This window comes from Pipistrellus kuhlii, unplaced genomic scaffold (assembly GCF_014108245.1).
Source record: "Pipistrellus kuhlii isolate mPipKuh1 unplaced genomic scaffold, mPipKuh1.p scaffold_m20_p_5, whole genome shotgun sequence".
NCBI classification, from domain to species: domain Eukaryota; kingdom Metazoa; phylum Chordata; class Mammalia; order Chiroptera; family Vespertilionidae; genus Pipistrellus; species Pipistrellus kuhlii.
This window is the reverse complement of record NW_023425551.1, coordinates 81,188,946-81,203,370: the sequence shown is the minus strand read 5'-3', so window position 1 is coordinate 81,203,370 and position 14,425 is coordinate 81,188,946. Positions and strand designations below refer to the sequence as shown.

Genomic DNA, 14,425 nt, shown 5'->3' with positions numbered 1-14,425 from the left:
AAATAATAGGAGGATTTTTTTAAAAATTGATTTCAAAGAGGAAGGGAGAGGGAGAGAGAGAAACATCAATGATAAAAGAAAATCATCAATTGTCTGCCTCCTGCATGCCCCACACTGGAGATCGAGCCCACAGCCCAGGCATGTGCCCTGACCAGGAATCGAACCATGACCTCCTGGTTCATAGGTTGATACTCAACCACTGAGCCACTGAGCCAGGCAATTATGTCTCTTCTTATCAGGCGCTTGTTTCTGGTCCTGAGTACCACCTGGGCTGCAGCAAGGACGGCTGTGGGGAGCTCTCTGGATGACTTACCAATGTTAACCGAGTCCTCCCAGTCTTCCAGCACCTCCGTGACAATGAGCACATACACATACGTCCTGTGCTTCCTCTCCTGGTTCTGAGGGCAGAGAGGAGGACAGAGGGAGTTACTCCTTACAGAGCTGAGAGGACTTACGCGAAGTGCACTCTCACACTTACGTCCAGAGAGGTTGTGTCCACAGGATTCCTTTTACTTTCCACTGTCCTACAGTCAAACACGAACTAGTACCAGATGGGCTATTTGAAATAGGCCACACATGCATTTGAAGGTAAGCTCCTTGATTGGATTTCTAAAGCCAAGCTTTGCTCTTGTTCTCCTTCCGTTTCCTTAAGTGCAACTTCATATAAATGCTGTGAGCAGGAAGGTCATTACCTCTCAAGAAAAAGGCACCACGTACATTTAGGTAGCTGGGCACAGAAAGAAGAGACTGTGGAGGGCAGGGCCTCATCGGTGCAAGTCAGTGATTATCTCTCTTCCTACTACCCTCTTCTTTTCCTGCTTCTCTTCCCTTCCCCTCCTCCAATCTCTACCCCAGTAATTTCCTTGTTTCTCTCTTTTGCTATAGCTGCTTAATCTTCCGTTTTCCCTCTGTCTTCTCTACATTTACCTATCCCTTTCACATCTCAGGAGAAAAGGTAGAGAGAGAGGGATGGGATAAATAATACTTACAAATAATATTCTAGCTGTTTGGAGGAGACAAAGACTACAATAGACTTAATATTTATGCCCCCCCATTCATATGGTGAAATCATGTCCTCAGAGTGATGGTTAGGAGGAGGGGTCTTTGGGGCTGACCCTCAGGAATGGAATTAGTGCCCTTATAACAGAAACCTAGAGAGCAACCTTCTGTTTTCCACCATATAAGGACAGAAACAGTGGTCCATGAAGCAGGAAGCAGGTGCTTAGCCAGACATTGAATCTGCTAGTGCCTTCATCTTCCACTTCTAGGCACCAGAATGATGAAAAATCAATTTCTATTATTAATAAGCATCCTAGTTTATGATATTTTCTTACAGCATCTTGAATGGACTAAGACAAAGATATATGTGTTATTAATACAATACCAAATGTACCAAAGATTTTAACAGACTTACCTCAAAAATTCCAACTAATCTTCCCAATGTCCCTTTTACTCCAGCCTGAAAAGTGGGAAAAAATTAACACTGATATTGTTTATATTGCCATCTCATTCGGAATCTACTGAGCAGTTAGTGAAACAGAAATGAAAAACAAAAAAACATTTTGGTGAGAGGCACACCAGGGTTTCATGTGTCACTGACAAGAGCTTTTTGTCTCCTCTAGGCTCTCCCCACACTGCAACGCCGGCCAAACAGAGCAGGTAACCACAGCCATGGACTACTTCACTCACCTACCCATTTGTTCAACAAAGACACTGAATGCCTGGTCTGAGCCAGATAACACCGTGTACCAGGGATATCGTGACGGACAGGCTAAAACAAAAGGGCAAGGCCCTCATCTGACGCGTTCTTGGATGTCGTGTGCCCAGGACAGAGCTCAGCACCCAGCAGGAGTTCAGCAAAACTAAGTCAACAAAAACACACACCTGGTCACTGTGCCAGGACAGGGACTGACAGAGATGCACAGAGCAATGTGAAGTCAGACAGGATGAGGAGCGACAACTTCATTCAGTGGTTAGGCATTTGAGTATATTCTATCTCCTATTATTTTATTTATTTATATATATTTTTAAGATCTGTGTCTTTCCAATGTACTAGAGGCCCGGTGTATGGATTCCTGAACTGGTGGGGTGCCTTGGTCTGGCCTGCAAGGATTGGGCCCAAACTGGCAGTCTGACATCCCCCAAGGGGCCCCAGTGTGTGAGAGGGCACTCTGCAAAGTTGCTGTTGCTCGGCAGCTCCTGCGTTGAGTGTCTGCCCCCTGGTGGTCTTTATGCATCATAGCTACTGGCCAGTTGCTTAGGCTTTTATATATATATACACACACACACACACATACATACACACACACACACACACGCACACACACACACATACATACACACGCACACACACACACACACAATTATATATGAACTAGAGGCTTGGTCATAAAAATTCATGCACTGGAGGGGAGGTCCCTCAGCCTAGCCTGCCCCCTTTCACAGTCTGGGACCCTCAGGGGCGGGAGACAACCTGGCGATCAGGGGAAGGTAACAGCCCCATCACACCTCTGCTGCTGCCATGGCAGCAGCGCAAGCCTTGGCCGGCCCTTTTACCTGAGCCTCAGGTGGCCCTGGGCGGCTGGGGGGCTGAGGCAGTCCATTAGCATATTCCCTCCTTATTGGTTGTGAGCACCACCATCTTTGTGAGGGTGTGGTGGTCAATTAGCATATTCCCTCTTTATTAGATAGGATTTTTCATTCTATTCCAATTTACTAATTTTCTTTTAAACTGTATCCAGGCTAGTTATCCTATCTCTAGCCTGCATTTTATTTGAAATTTTTAATTTCTATACGTTCTTTACATATCTGTTTTAATTACATATTTTATTTCTATGTTTTGTTCTTTTAAAATAGAAGCTATTCCTTTATTTCTCGATCATCTGAATATATTTAAGTTCTTTGCCAGGCCATCTACAAAATTCACTGAGTCTGAAGAGCATTCACGCTCCAGCTGGGGAAGGCTTGCGAGGCGGCTTTCCCCAGGCCTGCACCTACAGGGCTCCTGCTCCAAGGTGATGTGTGAATGCTGCAGACAGAGCCCGGAGTCAGAGGCAGGTGGCTCATCCTTGAGTGTGCACTGCCTCTGTGTCCTCTCCCTGCCTAGGTCACATCTTTCTAAGTCTCAGCTCCTGGTGTCCTCCCCATCAGGCACCTGGGCCCCACTCCAAGGGTCCAGACTGCATTGTGGTGCTGCTCTGTTTCTGATCTATGGAGGATTACTTCATTCATTCATTCATTCATTCACTCATTCAACAAATATACACTGAATGCCTAATCTAAGCCAGATAACACCTTGCTCTTGAGCCAGGCTATGACTTTTTAGCTTCTGCTTTTTATATCTATCTCTGCCAGAACAGAAGGAAAAGATGAAGCCCTGGAAATGCCATGGAATGCTCTAACTTGTTTTCTATTACTACTACCTTATTTGTATAATGACCTAAAAATTAAGACAAAATATTTTCTAAACACAGCGCAGGTGCTCAGTAACTTTGTACAGAATGAACAAACATTTAAAACAAGTACTCTAAAAGTTTCTTTGTTTGGTTAATCCTCACCCAAGGATATTTTCCCATTGATCTTTAGAGGGACTGGAAGGGAGGGGAAGAGACAGAGAGAAAGAGAAACATTCATGTGACAGAGACATATCAATTGGTTGCCTTCCACTTGCATTCAGACCAGGGTCGGGGATCAAGCTTGCAACCAAGTTATGTGCCCTTGATCAGAACCAGACCCAGGACCTTCAACCATCGGGCTGACGCCCAGCCACTGTTCAGAGCCAAGCCTGCTAGGGCTACTCTGAAAGTTTAAGAGATATTGAATAGAAACAAAAGGAGCCAATGTAACGGGCTAGACACCTGAGTGAACTATATTTTAAAATTAATTTTTTAATATGTTTTATTGATTTTGTACAGAGAGGAAGGGAGAGAGCTAGAGAGTTAGAAACATCGATGAGAGAGTCATCAATCAGCTGCCTCTTGCACACCCCCTATTGGGGATGTGCCCGCAACCAATGTACATGCCCTTGACCGGAATCGAACCCGGGACCTTCCAGTGCCCAAGCCGACGCTCTATCCATTGAGCCAAACCGGTTTCGGCTTAAAATTAATTTTTGCTAATTATCTGCCAAGGAATTCCATTCCTTTCTCTTGCCAAGATGCCTGTTTCTTTTCCTAGTCTTTTCCCCATTCATTATATATATATAATTGATTTTTTACAGAGAGAGGAAAGGAGAGGGATAGAGAGTTGGAAACATCAATGAGAGAGAAACATAGATGAGAGAGAAACATCGATTCAGCTGCCTCTTGCACACTCCCCACAGGGGATGTGCCCGCAACCAAGGCACTTGCCTTTGACTGGAATCGAACCTGGGACCTTTCAGTCCACAGGCTGATGCTCTATCCACTGAGCCAAACCAGTTAGGGCTTTCCCATCCATTCTTGTCCCCATATGGCTTTCAGTCTACTTGAATGGAAATGTCTACCTTTTCTTATTTAAATTGCTTCTCTACAGTTTTAGAAATAACTGCACTTTCACAGCCAGCAAAGACCAGCTAGATTTTATTTCATGAATTAAGCAGTGAAGCAGCCTGAATAACTGGGACAAGCGGGCATACCAGCACAAGCTGGAAAGCCAACTCTGTCCTCTGATCCAGGCAGCCAAGCCCACTCAATGTGTCCCCCTCACCCTTGTCACAGGTATGCACTGACAGAGGTGGGGAGTAGAGCTATCAAGGTTGGGATGGCGGGGGGTGGGGGGTGTGTGGGGGGAGGCGGGTAAAGAAAAATTATAGAGGTTTAAAGATGCCATCATTCACTTTTCTGGAAAGTGGAGAAAGAGTTCTCTTTAGCAGTTATGGTGCAATTAATTGTTTTTGTTAATCCTCACCGGAGGATATATTTTCCATTGATTTTTAGAGAGAGTGGAAGGACGCCCTAAATGGTTTGACTCAGTGGATAGAGCGTCCGCCTGAATGCTAGAGAGAGTGGGAGGAAGGAGAGAAGGAAGGAAGAAGGGAGGGAGGAAGGGAGGAAGAGAGGGAGGGAAGGAGGGAGGAAGGGAGGGAGGGAGGGAGGGAGGGAGGGAGGGAGGGAGGGAGGGAAAAAGGAAGAAATATGAGAAACACATCTACTGTGTTGCATCTGGCATGTGCCCCAATTGGGGCTGACCAGGGCAGGATCAAACTTGCAACCCAGGTCCATGTTCTTGACTGCGAATCAAACCCTCCACCCCTCAGTGCCTGGGCTGACACTCAGAACCACTGAGCATGATTCCATGCAGCCTGACCAGAGCACATGTCCGGGTTGTAGGCTCCAGCCCCAGTATGGGGCGTGAAGGAGACAGCTAATTGATTGTTCTCTCATCCATGTCTCGCTCTTCCTTCCCTCTCTCTGAAATCAATAAAAACGTATTTAAAAAAACCCAAAAGTTTAAAAAATGGTCTTAAAATTTTAAGGGCACAAATCAACTTCATATTACAACAACTCAATATAATTTACAAATTTTAATAGTAGTTTCTGCATTCAGCATCAACATATAACCTGGATTTACTCTGTTGGGAAAAATATAAAGGCATTTTCCTTTATAAAATTTATGCACTCTTATAAAATCTAGAGTAAGTCAAATCACATTGCCATCTGTACACTGAAATTTCAGTGGCATTTACTTTCACTTCTCATTAATGTTCAAGTTGTAGAGAATAACAGTTTTATTTGTCTCTTAGTATTTCTTTCGAGTTTTATATTAACACTTAGGGAATCTACTTGTGTAAATTTTACCTAAGGTGATCCTGCCAATGATTCTATAGTAAAAAGCAAAGAAATATTCCTCTACTTGTCAGTTGTGATTTATTTAAAAAGATATGTACTTTTTTTTATTGATTTCAGAAAGGAAAGGAGAGGTAGAAACATCAGTGTTGAGAGAGAATCATTGATCAGCTGCCTCTTACAGGCCTCACCCTGGGGATGGAGCTCACCACCTGGGCATGTGCCCGGAGCAGGAATCGAACCCTGACCTCCTGGTTCAAAGGTCAACACTTAACCACTGAGCCATAACAGACTGGACTATTTACCAGTTTTTAAAATTAAGCCTTAGGCCTGGCCACGCTGTCTCCATGGTTGAGCATTGACCTATGAATCACAAGGTCCCGGTTCAGTCAGGGCCAGGAGGCAGATAATCAATGATTCTCTCTCATTACTCTCTTTCTCCCTCCCCTTTCCTCTCTGAAATCAGTAAAAATGTATTTTAAAATGTAAATAAAATTGAGATTTAGCAGTTTTCTTAGGAGGAGGCTCTTTAGTAAAAAAGAGAATTTCAGCTGAGACCTGTTTGGCTCAGTGGACTAAAGGGTCCCGGGTTCGATATTCTGGTCAGGGGCATGTGCCTTGGTTGCGGGCACATCCCCAGTGGGGGGTGCGCAGGGGGCCACTGGTCGATGGTTCTCTCTCATAGATGTTTCTGGCTCTCTGTCCCTCTCTCTTCCTCTCTGTAGAAAATCAGTAAAATATATTAAAAATAAATAAATAAATAAATAAATAAATGGAAACCTTTAAAAGTAATAAATAAAAAGGAAACCTTTAAAAAATAATAAATAAATAAATAAATAAATAAGAGAATTTCAGTTCTTTAAAGTCAAAGTGCTGAAAAAGACAGATTCGTCTTGAGCAAAGGTCCTCCATGACAAGGTTCACTATAACCATTTTACTTCTTCATAATTTTCCACAGTCCAACATCCATCTCCCAGCGCTCTCTCAAATGCTGCCGCAGCAACGAGGCTGTTATTTTTATCTCTCATGCGACTCTTGCGTGTGGGCTGGGGTAGGTGTCAGGATCACCGCTGACAGATTTCTGGCCCAGACCCGGGATGAGATTTGGTTCCGGGTACATGGAAGGTGGTCCAGCCAAAGTGTGGGTATGAACTGTCTTTCTCAAATTCCTTTGAGTCAGTTCTGATGTCAGCCTGTATGTCACAGGTTCCTGCTCCAGAGGAGACTATTTAAAAGTCCGTTAGCAGGAATACATTTAAATAGCCCTTGCCAATGTTGCTCAGTGGGTAGAGCCTCAGCCCATGCACAGAAGGGTCCCAGGTTCGAACCTGGCTCAGGTCAGGGCAAGTTCAGGAGGCAACCAACCCATGTTTCTCTCTCATATTGATGCTCCTGTCTGTCTCTCTCCCCATCCCTTCCACTCTCTCTAAAAATCAATCAATGGAAAAAATATCCTCAAGTGAGGATTAGCAACAATAAAAACAAAATCCAAATAAATTATCTATTGGCCTTTATTATTCAACCATACGCAGGTAAACGTTAAAATATTAATTCTAGCTCTTCCGGTCTAGTCAACAAAAATAATCTGAGCAAGTGCCTATTTTTTAAAAAGAAAAAAATCTCAGGCCTGGCCAGGTGGCTTAGATGGTGGGAGCATTCTGTCCTCCAAAAGGTTGTAGGTTCAATTCCCGTTGGGGCACGTATGATGCTTCTCGCTCACATCAATGCTTCTCTCTCTCCCTTAAAAACAATTCAAATGTATTTTCTTTTTAGGATGTTTTACTGAAATGGGAGGTATTTATTTGCAAAGGGCTAGACCAACCAGGGAGACTCTCGTCCCTATCTTTCCCTCTAGCTCCCCTCCCCCCCAGAGGGTGGGCAGAGACACACACACTGAGCCTGCCCCTGAAATGATCTCCCATCACAAGAATGCTGGCTTTGCTGTGCAGTAAGGATGGGTACAAAGTGAACCACCACCTGCTGACACCCACTTTCCACTCTGAGGCAGACATCTGGGCTGACACGCTGGCTGTCTAGCCCACAGCACTGTCCCTCCCGCCTTGCTACTGGGAAGGCAGATTCTGTGGGGTGAGGGCTGAGGCACCGGTGGAGGGGCACAGGGAACACTCCTTTCCTCCGCAGTGACCCACTTCTGGATAAATGGCTCCTGAGGCGATGTCTCTCAGGGTTTCTGGGAAAGATTTCCCACAGGATAAAAAAGCAGTGCACAAAAAGAAACCCTATACCTCCTTGCTTGGCAAGTGGGAACCTGAGACTTGGAGCTGCAATGGTCATCTTGTGATCCTGAAGGGAAAGCCAAGAGAGAATCAATGAGAAGCTGAACCAAATCCTGACAGCGTCGAGCTGCTGAAGCGAGGCGATAATGGCACCTCTGTCTTCTTACGTGAGAAAATTAATGGTGTTGTTGGAGCCATGTTTAGTCAGGTATTCTGGTACTTATATCAAAAGCCTCCTGCTACTTCGCTTGACTTAAAAGGTAACTCTGTGAGGCACTGGGTATCCAAAACCAAAAATTCTGCATGTTCATGGGAGCTCTAGTGTAAACGTTTCCTTTATTAAAGCAATTAAGCCCAGATCCAAAAGGAGCTCAGAGGAGCAGCTCCATGCCAGTGTCTGTAGAGGAAGTCCCAGACAGAACACATGGCCTTCGATGCACGTACCTTTGCGGTGCTGCCACTTCCTGTCCCACAAGGTGGGCACCGCAGTGAGGACAGATGGGAGGGAGCACCAGGAGACGGGAAGTCAGTGTTAAGTGAAATCCCTTCTCAGGGTTTTGTTTTGTTTTAAAATGAAATATTTCAAACATGAAAAAATAAAGAAAATAATAAACACTGGGCCATACTGGGTCCCTTCAAGGTGAGTTAGAATCAGAGTCCTTACATTTTCTTTGTAGCACAAACTCTGCGAGGCAGTTTGCATCTGTAAGGTCGATGAATTGAGAGGAATCTGTTAGGTGGCACCTCAGCCAGGTAACTTACACCTGCACAGGTCCAGTGGCTGTTGGTTGGAGGTGGTGGAGTCGCTAGAGGCAAGAGTTGCATTTGTATTTGCTGAAACCACTGTGAATTATACTGGAGTCGGTGAAAAAGTAATCTGTGGCTCTACTTCCTAATGACTAAAACTCTTTCCTGGAATGTGAAGCTGGGTCAGAAAGCAAATACAACTGTTTTAGAACAGTCATCTGGACTCAATTCATTTAGCAGAATGCACTTGGCTCCTATCCCAGAAATTCACTCTCTCTTCAGAGTTCCAACACAAACCAGCTCAAGTCTAGTACTATATTCTCTGAGGAGCAGATTCTAATCTCTACACTAAGCCACTGAATTAGCTATTCATTAATGGGTAGCATTCAATGATGTGTGATAATGTAGACAGTTTATAAACTTAGTAAAAATATATCTTTTCTTAATTTTAGGTTGTAAAAAATTGGTTGAAAGGTAATTTAGGAGTAAAAGAGCTAATCTTTAAATTAGGTCCTCCAGCCGAAACTGGTTTGGCTCAGTGGTAGAGCGTCAGTCTGCGGACTGAAGGGTCCCAGGTTCGATTCCGGTCAAGGGCATGTACATCGGTTGCGGGCACATCCCCGGTAGGGGGTGTGCAAGAGGCAGCTGGTCGATGTTTCTCTCTCATCGACGTTCCTAGCTCTCTATCTCTTTCCCTTCCTCTCTGTAAAAAATTAATAAAATGTATTTTAAAAAAACCCAAACAAACAAACAAATAAATAAATTAGGTTCTCCGAATTTAAAGTTCCTAATAAGTTTAAAATAAGTAATAAACAAGAAATAATAATATCAATTCTTTGACTAAAGAGTGACTTGTTTTTTTTAATCCTCAACCATGGATATTTTTCCATTGATTTTTTTTTTAGAGAGAATGGAAGAGAGAGGGAAAGACAGAGAGAAATACTGATGTGAGAGAAACAAATGAATTGGTTGCCTCCTGTACGCACCCAGACCAGGGCCCGGGCTGGGGAGAAGTCTGTAATGAATGACATGCCCTTGACCGGAATCTAACCTGGGACCCTTGGGTCTGCAGGTCAATGCTCTATCCACTGAGCGATACTTGGGCTAAAGAGTGATTCTTTTAAAAAGCTGCTAGTGTTTGAGATAAAGAACACTGAATTTACAAAAATGTGATCTACTTAGAATTTTTTATCTATTGAAAGCAAGATATTCCTACTCATGTCTTAAATGATTAGCTTAGAGTAGCAATTTTCAACCGGTGTGCCACAAACATTTTAAAAACATGCAATACCTGACTATTTAGTCAGGGGCACTGGCTTCTTTTCCTTTAGGTTGTCAAATTAAAAAATGGTAACAGCCAATGCAACAATAGCCGTCAAGTGTGACTAAATCAAAACTACTTATTTTGTTGTCAGATTGGCAAAAAATTTATCTTTTGATATGCTGCAGAATTTTAGTAATTAGTTTGTGTGTGCCATGAGATGAAAATAACTGCCTTAGAGAATCAAAAATAAAGTATTACCTCAGAGTCAAAGGAAAGAGAAGTATAATTCTAAAAGTAAAAAAATTTAACTAACAAATGTAGTAGTAGATTGACTAAGCATATTAATCTTTCTTCTTCCTCAGATTCCATAAAAATCAAAGTAGAGGAATAAGATTGGAAAGAGGCTGTTGAAAGAAAAGAGATTTCAAAAATTCCAAGAAGGTGCAGTGATGAATGAGGATTGAAAGGTGAAGAAAGGCAAAAGCAGCAGCTCAGCTTCCAGACTCTGGAGAGGTTCCAGGGTTGGCCCGGGCAGGAGCACACAGCGTGGAAGTGAGAAGGGTCCCGAAAGCCAAAGGCCTAAATACCAAACAGTCCTCCCCACACATGGAGCATGGCCAGGAGCCAGGCCCTGTCCCCCAGCCAACTCTGAGCGCTCTAGCTGAAGCAGAAAAATAGGGCCGTACAGCAGCTTACTAGCATATAGCTTACACACCCCGAGAAGAAAGCCCCATTTTGGCATTCTTTTAAGACTCCTGACACATCAGTTTCACTTCCCTGCAGGTCACTCTGCTGCTACTGCCTCAACCATGACTGTAACAGGACAGCCACAGTCTCCTGATCCAAGGAAAGTCACCAAAAGGAAAGAAAGATCAAAACAAGCAAATGAAAACTGGCTCTGTGCCGAAACCGGTTGGCTCAGTGGATAGAGCGTCGGCCTGAGGACTGAAGGGTCCCGGGTTAAATTCCGGTCAAGGGCATGTACTTGGTTGAGGGCACATCTCCAGCAGGGGGTGTGCAGGAGGCAGCTGATCAATGATTCTCTCTCATAGATATTTCTAACTCTCTACCTCTCTCTCTTCCTCTCTGTAAAAAATCTATTCGATATAAAATATTAATATATTTTTAAAAAAGAAAGAAAAAAATCAAGAAAACTTGGAGAAAATTAGTTCTTATCTTTAAAGAAACTTGAGAAGGTATGGCATCCTAAACAAGAACAAAATGTATATAAAAGCAACCAAGAATAAAAATGATAACACAGCCGAAACCGGTTTGGCTCAGTGGATAGAGCGTTGGTCTGCGGACTGCAGGGTCCCAGGTTCGATTCCGGTCAAGGGCACGTACATTGGTTGTGGGCACATTCCCAGTGGGGGGCGTGCAGGAGGCAGCTGGTCGATGTTTCTCTCTCATCGATGTTTCTAACTCTCTGTCCCTCTCTCTTCCTCTCTGTGAAAAATCAATAAAATATATTTTAAAAAAAATAACACAGAACTTAAAAATGGTAACTTGCAACTTAAAAATGACTAGTAAAACAAAACATTCACTAGAAGAGTTAGAAGATAAGTAAATAAAACTTCCTAAAACATAACAAAACAGCCGGGACCGGTTTGGCTCAGTGGATAGAGCTCAGCCTGTGGACTGAAAGGTCCCGGGTTCAATTCTAGTCAAGGGCATATACCTTGGTTGAGGGCACATCCCAAGTAGGGGGTGTGCAAGAGGCAGCTGATCGATGATTCTCTCTCATCGATGTTTCTAGCTCTCTATCCCTCTCTCTTCCTCTCTATGAAAATTCAATAAAATATATTTTAAAAAAAAACATAACAAAACAAAGGGATGAATATATAACTGGAAAAGAGTAAGAGTGAAGGCTCAGGCCCTGGTTGGGTAGTTCATTAGTTGGAGCATCATCCTGATAGGCCAAGGTTGTAGGTTCCATCCCCAGTCAGGCATGTACAAGAATCAACCAATGAACACATAAATAAGTGGGTCAGCAAAACCATGTTTCTCTCTCTTTCCCACCCACTTTGTCTCTCCCTAAAAAAAAAAAAAAAAAAAAAAAAAAAAGAGTGAAGTCTCAATCTAGATGGTCTACTATCTAATTAATAAAAATTACGGCCGAAACCGGTTTGGCTCAGCAGTAGAGCGTCGATCTGCGGATTGAAAGGTCCCGGGTTCGATTCCGGCCAAGGACATGTACGTTAGTTGCGGGCACATCCCCGGTAGGGGGTGTGCAAGAGGCAGCTGGTGGATGTTTCTCTCTCATCGATGTTTCTAGCTCTCTATCTCTTTCCTTTCTCTATGTAAGAAAATCAATAAAATATATTTTTAAAAATAAATAAATAAATAAATATTATGGACAAATCGCTGAGGAATTTCAAGACCTATAAAAAGGACAAAACTGGTGATCTCCAGAGGAATAAGAACCACACTAGTATTAGGCTTATTATCCACAACACTGAAAATATTTTTACTTTTAAGGGAAAGTGATTTTCAATAAAAAATTCTCTTTAGCAAAACCTTCAGTAAGACATTGACAAATACACACCACAGCTGGGGATTAAACTTGTAGCCTGCATATGTGCCCTGTTCGGGAATCAAACTGGCAACCTTTTGGTGTACAGGATGATGTTCCAACAAACTGAGCCATTTGGCCAGGGCACAATGATCTAGCTTTTATTTATTTATATTAATATGAGGAATTTAATGAACAAACTGAACTACCAAGCAAAATAGAGACAAATTCATAGATAGAGCAGGCAGACAGCTCTGGTTGGGGAGGGACAGGGGAAGTGCTGCGAGGTGAGGATGGAAGGATTGAGCAAGCAAGAAAAAAGAGAGAGAACTCATGGACAACAGTCTGGTGAGTGGGGGGGATGGAGGTGGAAGAGGGCGTAGAGGGGATAAATGGTGGTGGGCAATTCTGTATATACTAGAGACCCAGTGCACGAAATTCACCCATTGGGGGAGGGTTCCCTCAGCCCAGCCTGTACCCTCTCCAATCCAGGATCCCTCTCGCAATCCGGGGCCACTGGCTCCTAACCACTCACCTGCCTGCCTGCCTGATTGCCCCTAACCACCTCTGTCTGCCAGCCTGATGCCCCTAACTGCTCCCCTGCCAGCTTGATCACCCCTAACCATCTCTGCCTCGGCCCCTGCCATGGTGGCTTTGTCTGAAAGATGTCCGATCTAATTAGCATAATACCCTTTTATTAGTATAGATAAAAGCCTAAGTGATTGTCCAACCAGTAGCTATGACACACAATGACCACCGGGGGCAAACACTCAATGCAGGAGCTGCTGAGCTGCGGTGACTTGGCAGCTGCAGTTCTTGGATGATGAACCCGGAACCAGAGAGGTGGGAGCCCAATTGTAACCTGAAAACCCCCTCTCACAATCTGGGACCCCTCGGGGATGCTGGAGAGCCAGTTTCGGCCTGATCCCACAGGCCAGGTGGAGGGACCCACCAGGGCACAAATCTGTGCACCAGGCTTCTAATCTACAATAAAAGTGTAATATGCTAATTAGACAGGAGGTCCGGTCCTGATTGCGTGGCACCATCAGCCGGTTCGAGCAGCCACAGTGGCTGCCGGCTGCCGGCCCCAATTGCCCCTCAGGGCTTCTCCATCTCCCCATGCTCCTGAGGGGCAACTGGTGCTGGCAGCTGCCTCTCGCACCTGCTGCCGGTGACGGCCCCGCTTACAAGCACTGCTGGCACCAGAGCTGCTGTTCACATCCACTGCCCGCACAGGCCCCCCCCCACCCCCCCCCCCCCCCCCCCCCCCGCAGCCAGAGCTGCCACTTGCATCTGCTGCTGGTACCTGGTGCCAGTCCTGATCACTTGGTGCCGTCATAAACCTCTTATACATGCTTCTTTGTGCTCATGAATAGGCATTTGTCTACAGACACTTAGAAATGAAAATGCCAGTCTAAGATGTGAACTACGAAGCACAGAGAGTTATAAGATTTGGTCAAGGCCTCTAAGCCTGTGGTGAGAGAGGAGGGCGCAGGGCTGGGATAACAGAAAATGACAGCAAAGACAAAAGTTAGAAAACCCCTGCCTCCTCCTCTTTTCTATTTTACTTTTTTACGAACCTCCCAGCTCACTTTCATGTCCGATAGTTGAGGGTAGTGTTGAGGAAAGTATACAGATAAGAAGGAAGGCTCACAGTAAAAAACACAGAAGGAAATACATCAAAATGTTACTAGTAGGAAGTATGAAATTTTGAAGTTCTTTTTACTTTTCTGTTTTTCAAAATGTCCACACTGAATAAGAATACATGGAAAAACATACTTAAAATTTACATTTCACCATCAACAAAAGATCTCATGTTTTTAAAAAAGCACTTATGCATCAGCCTGGAAAGTCATGGAAGCTTCCAGAAAATGTAGCAACTGAGCTGAAAACTCAAAGA

General features: G+C 44.1%; 1 protein-coding gene across 2 annotated transcripts in view; it reads right to left on the bottom strand.

The window, feature by feature from the left end:
• NUDT3 (nudix hydrolase 3) overlaps positions 1-14,425 on the bottom strand; it is a 74,274-nt gene that overhangs the window by 14,256 nt on the left and 45,593 nt on the right. For both annotated transcript variants that reach the window (XM_036415334.2, XM_036415335.2), the window contains exons 3-4: positions 1,415-1,459; positions 314-398 (exon numbers count right to left, since the gene is read on the bottom strand). In XM_036415334.2, the coding sequence (XP_036271227.1) occupies positions 314-398; positions 1,415-1,459 (130 nt within the window). The remainder of the gene's footprint in view (positions 1-313; positions 399-1,414; positions 1,460-14,425) is intronic.